Genomic DNA, 18,064 nt, shown 5'->3' on the forward strand with positions numbered 1-18,064 from the left:
TACCTGCACAGTTGGAAAATTTTTTGATAATTTTATACATCCTTGTGACTTCCAGCTCAGTCAAGATAGAGGGCATTTGGATTAGCCCCCAAAAGTTCCCTTGTAGTCTTTCTAGCATAGGCTTTCCATAGTTGTTTTAAAAATTCCGACCAAGGTACCGTTGCTATGATGCTTTCTGTTATAACACTGTTAATTTCGTGTTCATCACCAGTTCAGATCTTACACCACCCTATTCCTGTCCATTTTCCTGTTCATCACCATCAGAAATTTGGCTCAAGGATATTTATATTGTACATCATCCAAGAAACACAGAGGAAAAGAGAAACCTTAAACTTGGTTCTTTTGTTTGCTTAATCAAGCGTCCCTGTATGATGATGCAACTCTCAAGGAAAAGTAAACTTCTATTGTGATGTTAGCTTTACAGCTCAAGATAGTGATTGGCACCAAATACATATTGAAAATTTCAAAATGCTTTTTCTATGTGAAGACAAAGTAGAGTAACTGGGATTAATGCCTGGATGGTTAGGTGTGTTGATGAATTCTTCCTGGTGTTTGCCCTGGAGTGAATGGAAGTCCACTGAGAACCATTGTGGTACTTTGTGCTTCCAAGTGTCTTTTTAAAAGGATAATTTATCCACTCATATACATCTGTCCCTTTCTGCATGTAAAAATATTCAGACATTCCCCTCTGTTTTAAATTACAATGTATCTACATCTACATTTGAAAGGCTGTGCAATAGGAAGATTCTGTGATGATCTTCATGAGTTGGATTAGTGAGAATTTTCAAATGTTCTGGGTAGTGTTTTCCAAACAATGAGAAACTTGCACGTAAACATCCTCACACAGAAACATGCCCGCGACAGCAGTGAAGGGTGTTTGCTGTACATGGATCTGACCTTCAGGAACCATTTTTTAGTTCATCAAAATTAGTGATGCTGAGAAATCGGGACATCAGTGCATAATGACTGTGAAATTAGGAATGAGAGCTCGCTATGCAAATGACAGGACAAATCAAGTGAAAAAGTCAAGATAAACTGCATATTAAGACATTATGTTACATAAAATTAATACTGCATTTCTCGCTTTTGCTTACTGCTGCCCTGAAAAAATTTTTAAACTCTTTTATCTTCTGATCAGCTATTGTCTGCCGGATTTTTTTTAAGTGGCACACAGGCAAAGTGCAAAACATGTTATTACCTTTTATTGTAATGCATGAGATGACAGCAGATCCTTTTTAACAAAGTATATCCTTTACTGCTTCTTGCTGTCACATGTTTGATTAAAAACTAAAGAAAAGTACGATGCTTAAATATTACTATTAGAAGACATACAGGTTTTGTCTTTTCTTTTTTTTTTTCCCTTATCTTTTTTATTTGGGGGTGATTTTTCATGAAACAGTCTTGTATTACGGGGTCTGACAAAATGGTTCTCACGTACTCTACAAATGAGACACAAGTGCAGCGATTATTTTGAATAGCTAAATTACATTCTCGAGAGCTTGCAGAACTCACAGCGTTGTCATTAGGTATCCGCCTGAATACAATTTGTGTAACCTTGGCCAAGACAGCCTGTCATTTTAATGTCAGTGTTTTATCTGAACAAGACATCATCCTTTCAGATACTGTGTGCAGGTTCCTTGCAGAGATGCCCGTGCAGAAGCGTGTTAACAGTTGCAAATATGAAATGCTATCAAGTTCATCACTGGCGCTGTTTGTCACTGAAATGTCATGGGAAGCAGCTCGCCTGGTATCACAGAGTGTGGAGGAATTGAGACATCTGTGTGCGGTTGAATGAGGAAGGGGAAAGGCTTCTAGGAAGGTCTGTGCTTGAGTGCAGGAGGTGCGCCCTCCCCCTCCGAGGGCTCAGCCATGCAAGGCTAAGCATCCCTTGATCTGATCGTCCTTAAAATCACGGTCCACAGAGGAAGTGGATCCTGTGAGCTCCAGCTGTGGAGGTACTGGTTCCAGTTGCCTTCTTCTCTAAAACAAAATTTGTTTGTGTTAACTTCATTGTGACGGAAAACTCATTCTTAACAAGAAATTGAGATTGTTCTAACCTACCTCCAGATCTGCCTGAGTCCTTGTCTGCTTGAGAGACTGCCTGGAACAGCTGTCAGTGCTGCAGGGGTTTCTTTTGTTATTATTATTGTTATTTTTTAACTTAAAATAAATTTCCTAACAGATTCAATAGGATCTGTTGCTGCACCCTTTCTGGATCAGCACCCTGCGTGGGAAATCGGTCAGTTCTTGAAGCCGGTGGCCTGCAGCTGCTGAGCCTGGAAGGGCTGAGTGCTGTGCGCGTTCCCTGGCTCCTGCTCACGCTGTGTTAACCTTCCAGGTGCCCGTGTCAGTGGCTATGATGACACCTCAAGTGATCACCCCCCAGCAGATGCAGCAGATCCTGCAGCAGCAAGTGCTGAGCCCTCAGCAGCTCCAGGTGCTCCTGCAGCAGCAGCAGGCCCTCATGCTCCAGCAGGTAACCGTCTTCCCCGCTTCCTCCTGCGCACCTGGTCAGCTCCAGGCCGGCCTCACCTGAGCAGAGGCTCTCCTGGAGGCACAGGCGGAGCCAGAGGGGAGGCAGGCCGCTGGGCCCTGAAGAACCAATGGGCTGTGTCCCTGAAAGAGAGCCCTGCCGCAGCCACTAGGTTTTGGTCTGGAGAGCACCCTCTGGACTGAGATTAGGGCTGTAATTGGGCTTGGTGGAAATAAGATCTTTTAGGCTTATGTGGCTTTGCATTCTTTTATTTGGTAAGCCAGAGGCTTCTAGATGTGTGAATCAAAGCAGAGTGGAGCCGTTGGGAGCAGCGGATGGGACAGCTCTCGCAGTCCTATTTCAACTCAGAAGCTTACAGAGTTTTTCTTTCAAACACAAAGACCATTTTGGGGTTGGCTAATTGTAAGGTACATAGTTGACTTTATTTCTTTCACCTGTGCTGATGCTGAAATGAATTTCTGGCTGCCACTGTACCATGGAGACCTAATCTTCAGACTTCATGGACCCCTGAACGCAAAGGATGAGACTGAGTACTGCATGGCTGCGCTGCGGGCAGGTGTGGGCTGGGCAGGCGTCGGCCGCAGGGAGCCTGGCTGCCCTCTGAAGCGCATGGGGGACCAGCCCCACTCCCCGGCCCTGTCACTGAGAAAGCGCGGCCTGTTTGCAGGAGAGATTCACCAGACTCTCAGCAAGGGCATTTGCCTTTGTTGTACAATCAAAGGTCATCCCTTGCCTTATTTTAATGAGTTTGTGTGGAAAATGGTATGTTTTTCATCAGTTCATTTGGGGGATTACTTTTCAAACAATAATGCCAAGAATAGTCAGTGTGCGCTGAAATTTATTGTCGAGTTTCAAACTAAAGGTCAGGCCACTACAGATAAAAGGATGCTATTTTTCAAATCTCAGTTTGCGTATGGCACCGAGAGGGACAGTGGTGGGCGCTGCCCCTGACTTACCGTCCTCTCTTTTCTTTGTAGCAGCAGCTTCAAGAGTTTTATAAAAAACAACAGGAGCAGTTGCAGCTTCAACTTTTACAACAACAACATGCTGGAAAACAGCCTAAAGAGGTACCGACAATGCTATTTTACTTTCAAACCACAGATCCCAGAGGACTATCTAGTGGCTATTAAACTGTCATTCATCTTTTAAATGATTGCACAACTGAGCTGACTCTATCGTTCTCAGCTTCCAGACCGAGAGTTATTGTCCTGTTTTCGCTCCGGTTTTTCTGGGTCCCATGTGTTTGCTGACATGTATTTTATAATCCTGCTGCAGGTGCACCTCCTGGGAGCACTGGGCGGGGGTCCTGGGCAGAACCTCAGGCCCCTTTGCAAGATGTACCTGGGGGAAGTGAAGTGCTTTCAGGAAAACTTGATTTGGACACACACTTGATTATTGTATCCAGCTCAGAGAGCTTGGGTGTGTGCTGAGGTTAGATAAACAGAAAGTTGGAGCAAGCCCTGGCCAGTGGGGCTCAATGATTAGAGCATCACCCTGCACAAGGAAGGGTCTCGGGATGGATTCCTGGTCAAGGGCACATACCTGGGTTGCAGGTTTGATCCCCAGTAGGGCGCATGTAGGAAGCAACCAATCGATGTGTCTTCTCACATGGATGTTGCCCCCCCTACTCTCTCTAAAAAAAAAAAAAGGAAAAAGTATCCTCAGGTGAGGATTTATTAAAAAAAAGAAAGTTAGAGCCAGATTCTCCATCCCACAATCTCAGTTTAACTTTTCATGCGAGTTGTACATATCAAAACTGCTAAAAGCGAGTCTGCTGTGGCACAGCTAACATTAGAGAAGTCTCCCACTTGGATTATATGTGTTTTCCCAGCAACAGTAGGGTATCGCAGCACCTTCCATGTGCACAATGTTTTGTAAGTTCACATAGTTATAGCACCCCACCCAGTTAGAGGACAATATTGCCTCCAGGAATGGGAAGGCTTGCGGGACCTTCTGTGTGGCCCTTCTGGAAGGCTCAGTCATTGGGGGCGTGTCTTTGTGCCTGTGCGCATTGTCATGGCATCTGTCTACCCATCCTAGAGCTGCCTCCCATGTCTTACCTCCTCGTATTTCTACAGTGACTGGCATGCTTTTCATGTAAGTGTTTTCTCCTTGGAATGACAGAGAAACAGCTCACAGTTCAGTTTAATGGCTTCTGCGCTGGCCCTAAGCAGGTGGCCACTTTCCTGGGTCAGGAAGCAGTCTTCCCGGGTGACTCCTCCCTCCCCCAAGTGGAGAGGCCAGGAAGCACTAATTTTACACAGTGGGCATGAGCCGGCCCTTCTCCTTTTGTGGGTTCCTCTCACAACACAAATTGGGTGCGTTTTCCATGCCCTGTCAAGTTTTCACCCTGGATTCCTCTTTAGCAGCCTGGATATAAACCCCCGTAGAGTAGGGGCCGTTTCGGGGTGCAGGGGAGGAGGTGTTTTAATGAAAGTGCTGACACATTTGTGTACAGTGGCGTGCTACCGGGTCCTGCTGTAATAGAAAAGGGAACAGATTAAAAAGTGTCTAAAATGTAAATCTAAAGGACTAACAGTAATTAAAATGGAAATGGCACAGGGAGGGAAGGCATGTAATTGTGAGATATCACTGTGCAGGAGGCTCTCAGCTTTGTTTTGCTGGCTGTTTTTCTAATTCAGTAGGGCTTACTCATCAGTGGCAGTTCAATGCGCGTTAATGACTCTGGGATTGCAGGCATCACTCTGGACAAAGAAATGATTATTGTGCGGTCAAAAGAAGTTCAAAGACAAGAAGGGAATTTCAGTTTTTTCCTTAGAGATCCACATTCAAGAGCATATAAATTAAGCCAAATGTTAAAAACCACAGTCTGAAAGCTGACTTCAAAGTCACAACTCTCTAATTAATGAACTGCGAGCTTCGGTTTGGACAAGTTGTGGTTTGATGCGCCCATAAATCAACATGACAGGCCTGTTTCACAGCCTCAGACAGTGCTTGTCATTGAGTCACATCAGATGTAAACAGCAGAGAAGAGAAGGATATGAAGGAGGTGCAATTGATCAACAGAATTGGTAAAAACCCACTTTTGAAGCACATTATGCATGATCACAGGAAATGGTTACAGCCTCGAGAGGGTTCCCTTCTGCTGTTGCTTTTTTGAATCAGATTTCTAACAGCCTTCAAAAGGGAGAAGAAGAATTACGGAGTCTCTCCCCCGTGGCTCGCAGGCTATAACCCCCTGTTGTTATTTTGTGCTTCTTTCTTTTCAAAGGCATCAAAATTTAGTTTTTTAAAGATCTTTAACTCTATATTTGAAGACAAACAAAAAAGGGCTGCCACTGCCATTCTTATCAGTTACCAGGGATTGTGTTTTTCCTTCTGTTGCCACTTCTGATTAACCTCTTACTTGGTCTGCAAGACATGGTTTGAAATGCGCGTCTGCATGCTGGGGGAACATGAAAGTCGAAGCGCTCCGAGGGCAGATAACGACACGCGAGGGGGAAGTTATGCAGCAGAAGGAAGGATAAAAGCTAACTCTCCCAAATCGCTGCTGTCAGAGGGGCATCTGGGCTTGCCGAAATGCTGCTGGTGGCTGAGTGGGAGGGGGTTGGGGAGGAGAGGCCTGCTTGGTTCCTGAGCCAGGAGGTGAGACTTACAGTAGCATTTTAGCATCTCCAGGACCTTACGTGTGCAGTGGTCGCACTTTGTCCTCCATTTTGAAGGCATGGGTGACACAGGAGGTATGTTGCCTTAACATCCTGAGGGGAGGCAGACCCAGGGGCAGGTCTTGGATTCCAAGATACGTTCCCAGTGCCGGAATACTTGGCGAAGACATGCTGTCACAGCAGCTGAGAGCCTCGTTTTCCCGAGGTGGTCTCCTGAATTAGCATGCAGGTGGTGGCCAAGTCACATGGTATCAATTTCATGATGTGGACTAGTGGTTATGACTTTAACAAGGTTTGAACTTGGATGTTGACAGATGGAACAAGTATATTAATTCACTGAATCCCCAGTCATTAGTGGCTCATAATTTTGAATTGTCAGGTCCTCACCCCCTCCCTCCCTTTCCCTTTTTTGATTACTTTTGCTATAAGGCGCTTGATCTTTGGCCAGAACAATGAACCTTTACTTGCTTTTTCCCTGAAGTTGCCTCAAAGATGTTTCCTTGAGCAAGTTGGACTCCACACTGAGTTAGACTTGACCTTCCTGAGGGGAGAGACGCAGCCCCATATAGCTGGCTACTTAAGCAGCTGCTCACAGAATGGGTGTGGATAATGGAAGGCAGAATTCATAGTAAGGCAAGCCACAAACAAAAGTTCCCATCCTGTGTGGGTGAGGCAGGCTAAGTTGATTGTTTTAAAAGGGCCATTTGTCCCAGGCAGCTATGACAGTTTATGTTAGGCAGTAGGGAGGAGCCGAAGAAAGGAAAACAGACCTTTGACTGCAGCTCCAGGGAGGGGATCCGAAATGCAAGGTTTATCAGGGCATTGGAGCCTTTTAACGCTGCCTGCTGACCTGTGGCCGGGACTGCGAGGAGACCTTTTTTGTGTGCGTTCAATTGTGAGAAGTAAACAAATGGGCTCGTATCCTGTGCTTGGTAACTGGGTGGGGAACAGTTTGGCAACCAGTGTTGCTTTTAAATTCTTTCTTTGGACAATGGGCCTTGTATACTTTTATATCCTGGCTTTTCAAACGTGGACAGCTTTCATGAGCTTTCCTAGGGATGGCTGCAGTGACAACAGAAAGGCCATCAGTCATTTTATATAAATACAGCATCTTTAAACATTTCATTTACAGTAAGACAGGAAACATCCTCCCTAAACTTCAACACCCACCTCCCATTATTTCTTCTTCAAGAGGAGTTAGATCCTCCAACTTCTATTGTATCAGTGTTGGATTTTGTCTACCTCCCCCCCCCCCTTTTAAAAACTCTGGAAATTAATATCTGTTGAAGAAGAGAAAAATCATTTTGACATGAATATAACTATCATTTGGTTTTACATTAATGTGATAACTTGGGAAGGGGTGAAAACAATTGGATCATTTTAAGCATGCTGTTCTTAAAATGAAAACACTGCCTTTTCATTTAAATTTATTTAAATTTTTGTTGTTAGTGATATAGAATTTGTTTTTTGGAGTGAAACTCAATTAACTTTCTCAGTGGCATGGTAGTAAGTCTGAAATTGGTTGCTAATATGAGAATGATAGTTTTTTACTGTAAAATAAACTACACGGAGACCGAGACCGAAAGGAAGCCACCATTTCTCTCTTCTCTTGATCCGCACACATTCATGGATGGATCGGCTCGAGGTTGTGCTTTGGGCTAAGTGAATGCAGTTGTTTGTAAAGTGTAGTTCTCAGAAGCTCTGGTGGGGTTGTGTAGTCCTGTTAGTTGCAAAGTCTCCCTGATATTTTCATTAATACTTAGAATTAGGAAAACGGATCTTGTTCTTTGTCTAAATGATCTTTTTGGGGGGCTACAGTTTGGTCAGATTTAACTTCCCTTCCGAATTGTGAGCCATGATGTGGCTAAGACCTCCACCTCGATCTTATTCCTCGCAGATTAAGGATATGAGATAATTTCCCTCTATTTTTGTTCTGCTGCACTGTATTATCTTTCTATCACTCAGATAATTACTGAGGAAATCTACATTAATTTTTTTGGCTGGAGCAAGGCCTGCTAAACACAGGAATGATGTATTGATGTTTTACACAACAAAAATTTTCCTCCTGTCATTGTCCAATCAACAAAAAGATATTTGTCAAACGATAGAGCCCCTTCTTTCTGAGCCCAAAGCCGGAAAAGGAAACGGGGAGGGTTTCTGAACTTCCAGTCCAGTGGAGGCATCTGAAGCTAAGTGTCTCCATATGAAATCCAGTTGAGTACGATGTTGTTTGCTAAATTATGAATGTGTGTAATTAAAATCTAGTGGCTGTTTCTATGAAAGATTTACAATGTTATTTCATCGTTTGTCATGGCTAATTAACAATATTAGATGAAGTTTTTCTTCTTCAAAGGCCTGATTTTTTCTCATTTATTTATGTCAGAAGTGATAAACAGAGTAGTTAAAAGCGCGCCCGTGCATGGGAGGGAGGCAGCTGTCTGTGGCCCCTCGGGGGCCAGAGTTGGAGTCCCTGCACACTGGTCTGCTGGGGTCTGAGGTCCCGGTGCTGACAGCCAGGGAGAGCACGTGCTGGGTGAGGGAGTGGGGCGGTCCCTTTCACACCAGGTGACACCTTGACAGGGAGCGCCCCTCGTCCATGCACCCCTTCTCTCCTGGACTTGGATGGGTGGTTGGGGCGGTCTCACCTGGCCTGTTCACGGCCTCACTCTCTGCCTGGTCTCTTGCAGCAACAGCAGGTGGCTCCCCAGCAGCTGGCTTTCCAGCAGCAGCTCCTGCAGATGCAGCAGCTCCAGCAGCAGCACCTCCTGTCCCTGCAGCGCCAAGGCCTCCTGTCACTGCCACCCGGCCAGCCCGCGCTGCCCCTACAGCCCCTCTCTCAAGGTGGGTGTGGACGCCGAGGCCGGTGCCCCTCTCCTGGGCCCTGCCTGCCCCTGAAGAACTGTCCAGGAAGCCCTGCAGACCTGGGAGGAGTCCCCACAATGCTGGCACCAGTGGGACCCAGGTGGCCTAGGGCTCAGCCGGTCCCTGAGGGAGGGGAAAGCAGTGCTCCCGCACTGATAGCGTTTTAATCAGATCGAATGTTTTCAGTTTGGAATTACAAATGAATTTTCTTGAAGTTTTTTATTTAGTCATTTTCAGCTGCATTTCATGTCATGTAACTTGTTCTGTTTTAAATCTTAGTCATGCTTTATAAATTCCACTTTCTAATATCTAGAGATAGAGTCAAGTTTATTTTTGTGTGATTATAAAAACGACAGGTTTTTTTTTGGTTTTGCTCTCTTTTCTTTCTTTCTTACCTTCATCTGACTGTTAATTTTTGAGCAGGTTAGTTCACTCATCTGATCAGGTAGCATGTATATCTACAGCTCTTCTTCAAAAACTGAGGTTCTTTAAAAAATAACAAGATTTTATAGATTTAAAATGTTTCTTTTGAGAAGCCATTGACATGTTATTCCACTGGGTGTCGGGCATCAGCAGCTAGCACTCTGCTGTGTTTAGAACACTCCTGGTGTAAGCAGCTCTTTCACCGGTGCGGTGTGGGTGCACCTGTGTGGCTTGAGTGCACCTGTGTGGTGGGAGTGCACCTGCGTGGCATGAGTACACCTGTGCGGCGTGGGTGCACCTGTGTGGCGTGAGTGCACCTGTGTGGTGAGTGCACCTGTGCGACGTGGGTGCACCTGTGCGGCCTGGGTGCACCTGTGCGACGTGGGTGCACCTGTGCGGCCTGGGTGCACCTGTGCAGTGGGTGCACCTGTGCGGGGTGGGTGCACCTGTGCGGGGTCGGTGCACCTGTGGTGTGGGTGCACCTGTGGTGTGGGTGCACCTGTGCGGGGTGGGTGCAGCTGTGTGGTGTGAGTGCACCTGTGGTGTGGGTGCACCTGTGGTGTGGGTGCACCTGTGCGGTATGGGTGCACCTGTGCGGTGTGGGTGCACCTGTTGTGTGGGTGCACCTGTGTGGCATGAGTGCACCTGTGTGGCCTGAGTGTACCTGTGTGGTGAGTACATCTGTGCGGTGTGAGTGCACCTGTGTGGTGAGTGCACCTGTGCAGTGTGGGTGCACCTGTGCGGGGTCGGTGCACCTGTGGTGTGGGTGCACCTGTGGTGTGGGTGCACCTGTGCGGGGTGGGTGCAGCTGTGTGGTGTGAGTGCACCTGTGGTGTGGGTGCACCTGTGGTGTGGGTGCACCTGTGCGGTATGGGTGCACCTGTGCGGTGTGGGTGCACCTGTTGTGTGGGTGCACCTGTGTGGCATGAGTGCACCTGTGTGGCATGAGTGCACCTGTGTGGCCTAAGTGCACCTGTGTGGTGAGTGCATCTGTGCGGTGTGAGTGCACCTGTGTGGTGAGTGCACCTGTGCAGTGTGGGTGCACCTGTGTCGCCTGAGTGCACCTGTGCTGTGTGGGTGCACCTGTGGTGTGGGTGCACCTGTGTGGCATGAGTGCACCTGTGTGGCCTAAGTGCACCTGTGTGGTGAGTGCACCTGTGCGGTGTGGGTGCACCTGTGTCGCCTGAGTGCACCTGTGCGGTGTGGGTGCACCTGTGAAGTGAGTGCACCTCTGCTGTGTGGTCAGAGGAGGAAAGCAGGCATGCTCTGTGCTGGGGCTGCCCTGTCTCCTCTGGGCCCTCAATCTACCCCATTTGGATGCAGGTACACGTGCCGAAAAGGCTGGTAGCTAAAGCCTTCAGTGCCTCCGATTCAGCTGCCTCTGAAGGGGGTTGGAGTGGGGAACCTCCGTCATCCAGGCAGCGGGCCTGGCCCTTTGGTAGGAACCTTTGCTGTCAGGTGAAGTGAGGCATGTCTACATTTGAATCTTCTCTCTGGAGTCAGCCACACCCAATTTCTGTCCCATCTGGGGCTTGCTTTGTTTTTTTGTGGGGGTGTTTTTACTGTGACGGCCAGGGCTTTTCCTCCGACTCCTCTCGCCTCTCCTCCCCTTTCTGCCATGACTACTCACATCTCCATTGCTGTCAAATTAGGAGATTTGGTAACTGAGCAATACCAGGGGAAAACAAAGGGCATATTGGCTAACGCATTTTTGAACTTGCAAAATGTTACAACGTGCATGAATTACACCTTTGGGTGTATTGTTGGAAACTGTTACAGGCTGCTGTGCCACACCCACTGGACTTGGGCGCAGCCGCTCATCTTCCCCTCTGCTCCTCTGCTGTTCAGTTGCTCACTGAGGTTCATTGTTGTGGCACATCAGTTAAGCTGTCCAAAAGAGGGCAATTGGGCAGTGACAAGACAAGCTCCTGTGTAATGGGAAAGGAATGAATGTGGTGATGCGTGCAGTGTAAGCGCTGCGGTAACATATCTGAGGCACTGTCGGTAATTCACCGGCCCGGCACTGATTGATATGCCCAGCAGTGTGCCATGACCATGAATCCCCGCGGCATTAGGAAGATGCGTATTTAAAATATAAAGGGTGCCTTTACGCATGTCCAAGGGGCACATGCATAAATATAAATATTTCTGGAGTTGGTGCCTGTGGGAAGTGAGCCACAGCATCACGGCCATCTTTGGGGGAATCGGGAAGTTGGTTTTGTCTCCCCTGCCCCCTTGCCCGAAAGGGCTTGAGAATTCAGTCGTGTTGGAAGACAATACAATTTTTTCTTTATCAAAGAGATAATGGCTTAAAACTGATATCGTTGAGGCTTAAATCAACTTTCTGCTGGAGCAGGTCACCTGGGATGGGTGTGAAGGACAGAAAGGTTGGTCAGCTCTGGTGTCTATGAGCCAGTCCTGGGCTGTAAAATTGAGTTCCATGAACGGTAATCTGTCAACTGTCCCCACAACATACATTTTTTAAACCTGTGCCTGCATTTCCTTTTATAATGAAGGGGCCAGTTATCCTGGAAAAAGAAAGCCAGCAAGGGAAAGGGGTATGTGTTAAAATAACTGGAAATGCCCACTTCATGATACAAACATGAAGATTCTTTTATATCCTCGCTCGTGGCCTTGGCTAAGTTACCTAAAATGTGTATGTAAATATCAAGGTATAGGAATGGAGAGAGAGGGTAATATTTTAAAGGCCTTTTTTCCCTGAAGGTTATGAAATGGAGGCATATTTTTGTTGTTTGTAAGGTTACTATAGGGCCTTCTCTCTGTTTTACATAATCAGTGTATCTGTTTTGCTCCTTGGTCTCTTTAATTATTTGATCCTTGCCAGGACCAGTACGTCCATATTGAAATATACTTTCAATTTTATTCTGATTTTTAAATTTTTAAGTGTACACTATCAATAGGAGAAACTTTATTGCTCAATTATGTGCCTGTTAATGGATTTGTTTATTAACTCAGTACAATTATTCCTGTCTAACGTTTTGGAAGGAATGCTTGCTTTCTGGAAATTTGATATCCATTTAGTCTGATGAGTGACTAGTCTTCTTTTTATCTGTCTTCATTCTATCATGAGATCTTGGTAGACAGTACTCTATTCATGGAACCCAAGTTTAACAGTACTGTCAAGGTGTAGCACTGATGGAGGACACTGATTTGACTGCTTCCTTCTAAATCTAATGAATATTCTTAAATGTAATTATCATATTGAAATTTGACCCAGAAGTCCATGAGTTTATTGTTTTATTTACCATCTCTCCCTGTGGGCGATGAAACTGATTGGCTAGCCCAGTGGTTGGCAAACTTATTAGTCAACAGAGCCAAATATCAACAGTACAATGATTGAAATTTCTTTTGAGAGCCGAAAACCGACTTCTGCGCATGGGCCACGAAGTTTCAATCGCACTGTACGTGCGTGCCAGCACGTGGTATTTTTGTGGAAGAGCCACACTCAAGGGGCCAAAGAGCCACATGTGGCTCGCGAGCCGCAGTTTGCCGACCACTGGGCTAGCCCATTGGAATGAAAGGGAGTAGAGTAACGGGAATGTTCTCTTAGGTGTAACAGGACATCTGCTGGGCTTTATTTGCTAGATACACAGCTTACTGTTAGTTTTATGTAATTTTTAATAGGCTTAATTCCTTTTATTTTTTAAGTGGCTTCAAAGTTCTGCTCTTTTATTTCAGAGCGAAAAGTGTTTACACAGTTGTTAGACTTGCGATCCTCCAGGCTTTCCACTTCCCAGGCAGCTGACCCGGAAATCAGTTAGTTTGAATGGAAAAATAGGCGGTTTGTGCTTTTCAAGTGTATTTACTCCCTGGAAAATAAAAATAGGTGTTGACTTGCGTGGCTTTGTATCAATATGTTATCTCCAACAGACAAGCCTGCTCACTGTTGTTTCAGTTGGGTAAGCAGTGGTCCGCGGGCCGCGGCGCTCACAGAGGCTTGTTGGTGTGCAGCGTCAGTGCAGGCCTGTGAGCCATACACAGCCCACAGGTCACTTCACAGGGCATTTGAAAATCATCACCCAGATGCAGCAGAACTGGCCACGGGATTCTGTAGTGACCTTTCCCTTTGTTTAATTTGCCTCTGAGGTTTAATTTCAAGGGACAAGTAGTAATTGAATATGCCTAATAACTAAATGCTCATTTGGGACAAAATCCATCAAAATATAATTGGCATTTGATTTTTATGAAGGAAGAAGAAAACCGACCTGGCTGTTGAGGATGCGTTCTAAGAATATCTGACCACTTAATGTATCATTTGCAGCTTCCATTATAGTACATATTAATTGCAAATCCTTAAATATTTGAACATTTTTTGTGGGGAACCTTTGGGAGAGATCAACTGTTTTTGTTACCACTCCTCTCAGAAAGGCGGAGAAGGTTATTGGTCTGCTGTGCAATAATTCACTCCTCTTTGATATGCAAACGATCCACGGTGAACATAAAAAAATCCTATCAGACTCATTTCACAGTTCTTAGCCACTCGGGTTCTCTGGAGCCCTGCGCCTCATTAGACGGTGCTCTCCAATGCCGGCATAATTAAAATCTTTAACAGTTTAGCAAAGTAAAGATGTTTGGCTGATCACGTTGAGATGATTATCTATCCATTGTATTCTAAATGACAAAAATAAATTAAATTTAGACCTTGGCATTTTTTATTATGTGTTTCAAATGAATATAATGCACACAGCCTTCTTTTAAAATTCAGTACCTTAGACTTGGTAAGAAACACGCCTGTTTCACTTGCTGCTGTGTAGTCAGAAAATGACCAGCTTTCTCAGTTGACTGAAACCAGGAACCCAGCCCAATTGTAGCGGGATTGCCTAGCGAGGTCCAGGGCGCATGCCTTCTCTTGGGGTCCTCGCACAGCAAGCTGAGCCTGTGGTTGTCATTTGCTTGGTTCTCCTGTGCACTAGCGGTACATGGGGTTGGATTTGGAAATCCCGGGCTGAAGAGACGCATGCCAGCAGAATTAAGGCTGCGAGGCCACAGGAGTGAGACGAGCATACTCACTGTATATCTTCTTGGGGATTTAAAATATGGGTTGACACTCCTTAAGACCCATGTCCACTTTGACCCCTTTAGAAAACAAGAGAACTTTATTACTCCAACTTTACATTTTCATTTTATTCTGCAATGGTTCATTAGTGCTGATCTAAGAAATGACAGTAATAATAGTGTTACTTGTATGAAAAGTTATACAGTTTTTCAGTAGACACATCCATCAATTAAGCATGTGGTACGAGAAACCAAAATTAATGAGGAAGATAGGTGTGTTAATGAAATAATCATAGTATAATCAATTTGACTGTTAAAAGTTGAAAAGCATTTCAGGAAGATGATATGAATTCATAATTTATGTCTAAAAGTGATTAATAAAAACTATATTTAATAACAAAGCTATTTGTCATCATTTAAGACTTAAGCACAAAAATTATTCATTTTTTGGTTCATGTTGTCATAATAGTATTGTTGAACACATTTATTTTGAGTCCTTCTTTGTGTCTAAAAATATATAACATCTATCCACTTTTTTCCTCCAAAAATCTGGAAACCGCCCCGGGGATGGAGACTTACTATGGGCTGCAGCCGCGGGCACCTCACCTGCGCTCCCGGGAGGAGAGGCTGTCACGGCATCATTGGCTTTCCGTGGGAGGGAAGGAACTGCAGCCCCAGAGCCCCCTGACACTAGGCTTTGTTTACTGACTCTTTGATTTAATTACTGTTTGAAGAGGACGGAATTGGCTGTTAATTGATTTAATTATCCAATTTGTTTGTTTCAGGCATGATTCCAGCAGAACTGCAGCAGCTCTGGAAAGAGGTGACGAGTGCGCACCCTGCCGAGGAGACCACGGGCAGCAGCCACAGCAGCGTGGATCTGACCACGGCCACCTGCGTCTCCTCCGCCCCTGCCAAGACCTCCCTCATCATGAACCCACATGCCTCTACCAATGGACAGCTCTCAGTCCACACCCCCAAGAGGGAAAGGTAGGAACGAGCCACTGAGATGTGTCCAGCACTATCTGTAACATGGGGGTGAGGGTGCCTCACCATGTCTCCACGACCCCTCATGGGCTCCGTGGGACTTGCATGTGCGTATGATCACTTAAGGATGTAATTAATACTGTTGGGTGTGAGCACCTAAGAGTTCCCACCTTTCCAACATGGCGTGAGCACTGCTGTGGCTCCAACCTAAACTGCAACCCAGCCCGAGGCCGTGGATGCTCCTTGGATGGGCTGGATTTAGGACTTCCAGGCTTCTTCTCCCTGCCCAGCGCTCACCGTGCAAGCGGGTTGCCTTTCCAAACCCTTCTGAGGGAACAGCAGTGTCCGCCATGGGCAATGTGGAGTCATGGTTGAGAAGCATGGAACTTAACGCTGCTCCACACTGCCCTCCTTGAAGGCAGGGTGCCCATCTGTTCATTACGGTGTGCCCCCAGCACCTGGCCTTCTTAGAGTGAACCCCTCTGAAGGTTCGAGGCTGGGGGCAGAGGCCACGTCTGCATGCAGGGATCCACAGCACACCTTCTGGTGGCCAGAGTGCACTGCCAGGGTCTAGTCCAGCCTTGGGCAAACTACGGCCCGCGGCCGGATCCGGCTGTTCTATCCGGTTCTCTTGCTCTCCCCTCCGCTCCTTTACTTTGAATTTGTATTAGTTCACACAAACACTCCATCCATGCTTTTGTTCCGGCCCTCCGGTCCAGTTTAAGAACCCATTGTGGCCCTCGAGTCAAAAAGTTTGCCCACCCCTGGAGTCCTTGTCGTTCCATTGGGAAGCTTTGACTGGCCCTGAGCCCCTTTGGGCTATGAAGCTAAGGTGGTGGGAGACACCCCTGTGAGCATTGTGTCTTAGCGCCCAGAAGCACTGACGCCACTGTTGATGCTTTTCAGGAGAAGAATGTGTCAATGCAGATAATACTCTTAAAACGAGAAGGTTTTTTTTAGTTTACTATTTTTAAACCATTTCCTATATATTACATAATGAAAAGCTTCCACAGACAGAGGGAACCTTAGAAGTAAAATGTGATAGTGTCATTACCATGAGAAAAAAAAAATTTATATTTTGTTTTTAATAGAAGTGACTCAGTGAAAGTTTTAAAATTATCTTTTCACTTAAGCAATTACAAATATAATTTATTTCTTGAAATATCAAACATCAGGAAGCCCACTGCCTTAATTAGGTTTGTATCTTTATACCAGCAACATTTTATCCATTTAGAATTTACTAATCACAGACAATATTATCTAAATACGTGTGTGTGTGTGTGTGTGTGTGTGTGTGTGTGTGTGTGTATCACATTCAAGTGTAACACCCATGAGACGTTCCCCAAATGAGATTTAGGTATGCTTTAACCAGACCTTTCAGCTCACATTTAAGATCATTTGGAGTCTCTGCGGAAGGCAGAGAGGGACCGAACGATACTTTATGCCGACTGGGTTAGAATATTTGAAGAATGGGGTGGTGCAGTCAGAATCATCTTGGAACCAGTGCCCAAAGGAGGCCTCTGCTGTTCCGAATTATGAAAGATTGGAGAGTCTGGAAGCCAGACGTGGCTCTTGCTTTATCGTTTTTTATAATGTCTCTGTTCTTTTAAAAAACACTACCCTGAGGTGGCTTTGGGGAGAAGGCTCTAGGTGTCCCCTTGCTGCGTGTGCATTGGTGTCCTGGGGTTGCTGCCCCATCGCCGCCAGGCAGCTGCATGGCCCCTTTACCGCAGAGCAGGGGGCCCTGCTCCAAAAATGCCCACCAAGGCCCTGGGGGTGTTTGCACAGTCTTGTCGGCCACTGTGGGGCCTGCACAGGTTCCCTGTGACACAAACTCTTCTTGCTTGGGTGCAGTGTGCTCAGCTTCATTCCAGAAGGCTGTGTGTCCACACTCAGGTGACAGGTGAGCAGGAAGCAAGTGGGAGGAGAACCCTTTTCATGTTTTAGAGCGCATTTGAAAGGAAATGGATCTAACAGACAGTCCAACTCCAGAATAAGTTTGTTTGACTTTTTTTTATGGTCCTTGTTTGTCTGCACAAGACTTGAGCGTAATCCTTGGTATACTACATGTCAGAATTAGAATACAGATCAGAAAAGATCTGGGCCTCACAGCCTTAATCGGGGGTAAAAGCAGGTTGAGTGTTCGAGTTGCATGTGCAGGGATGAAGCAGCTGTGACATTACCTGTCACTGCTCCTCTCGATTTAGATTTCTGTAGATTCCTAGATGTGGCTGGATTAAAACAAATTCTAATTAGCACATTTTAACTGACTGTAGCAAATAAGACAAATGAGCACCTTAGGTTGAAGATAATTCAGAGTTATAACCTTGCAGAACTGATCATTAAAAATTCAACTATCATGTATAGATAGGTACTTATAAGAATGTGATAGGGTCTTACCTGGTTAAGGTTAATTTCTAAATCATGTGTGTGCTGTCCTGTTCAAGTCAGAAAACGATATAGTCAGAAAGCGATCACCATAACAACAGGTTCTCGCTGCCACCCAGAGCTGCTGCTTGTCAGGAGTCACTGGGAGAAGGGTCTCATCCTCAGTCCTCGCCGCCATGAGTGTCCTGCCTGGGCTCGCACTGCCCGCGTTCCTGAAGGATCGGAACAAGCAGGAGTGGGTGTGCTCTTTGGGAAGGTTTGTTGGAAA

At 45.9% G+C, this 18,064-nt stretch overlaps 1 protein-coding gene across 4 annotated transcripts in view; it reads left to right on the forward strand.

Moving 5' to 3' along the window:
• Positions 1-18,064, forward strand: part of FOXP1 (forkhead box P1) — a 560,454-nt gene that overhangs the window by 467,996 nt on the left and 74,394 nt on the right. For 3 of the 4 annotated variants that reach the window (XM_080676551.1, XM_080676553.1, XM_080676554.1), the window contains 4 exons: positions 2,339-2,476; positions 3,472-3,561; positions 8,808-8,961; positions 15,207-15,411. In XM_080676551.1, the coding sequence (XP_080532677.1) occupies positions 2,339-2,476; positions 3,472-3,561; positions 8,808-8,961; positions 15,207-15,411 (587 nt within the window). The remainder of the gene's footprint in view (positions 1-2,338; positions 2,477-3,471; positions 3,562-8,807; positions 8,962-15,206; positions 15,412-18,064) is intronic. The other variant, XM_080676552.1, reaches the window with a different exon arrangement.

Source organism: Plecotus auritus, assembly GCF_963455305.1.
Source record: "Plecotus auritus genome assembly, chromosome: 6".
Lineage (NCBI taxonomy): Eukaryota > Metazoa > Chordata > Mammalia > Chiroptera > Vespertilionidae > Plecotus > Plecotus auritus.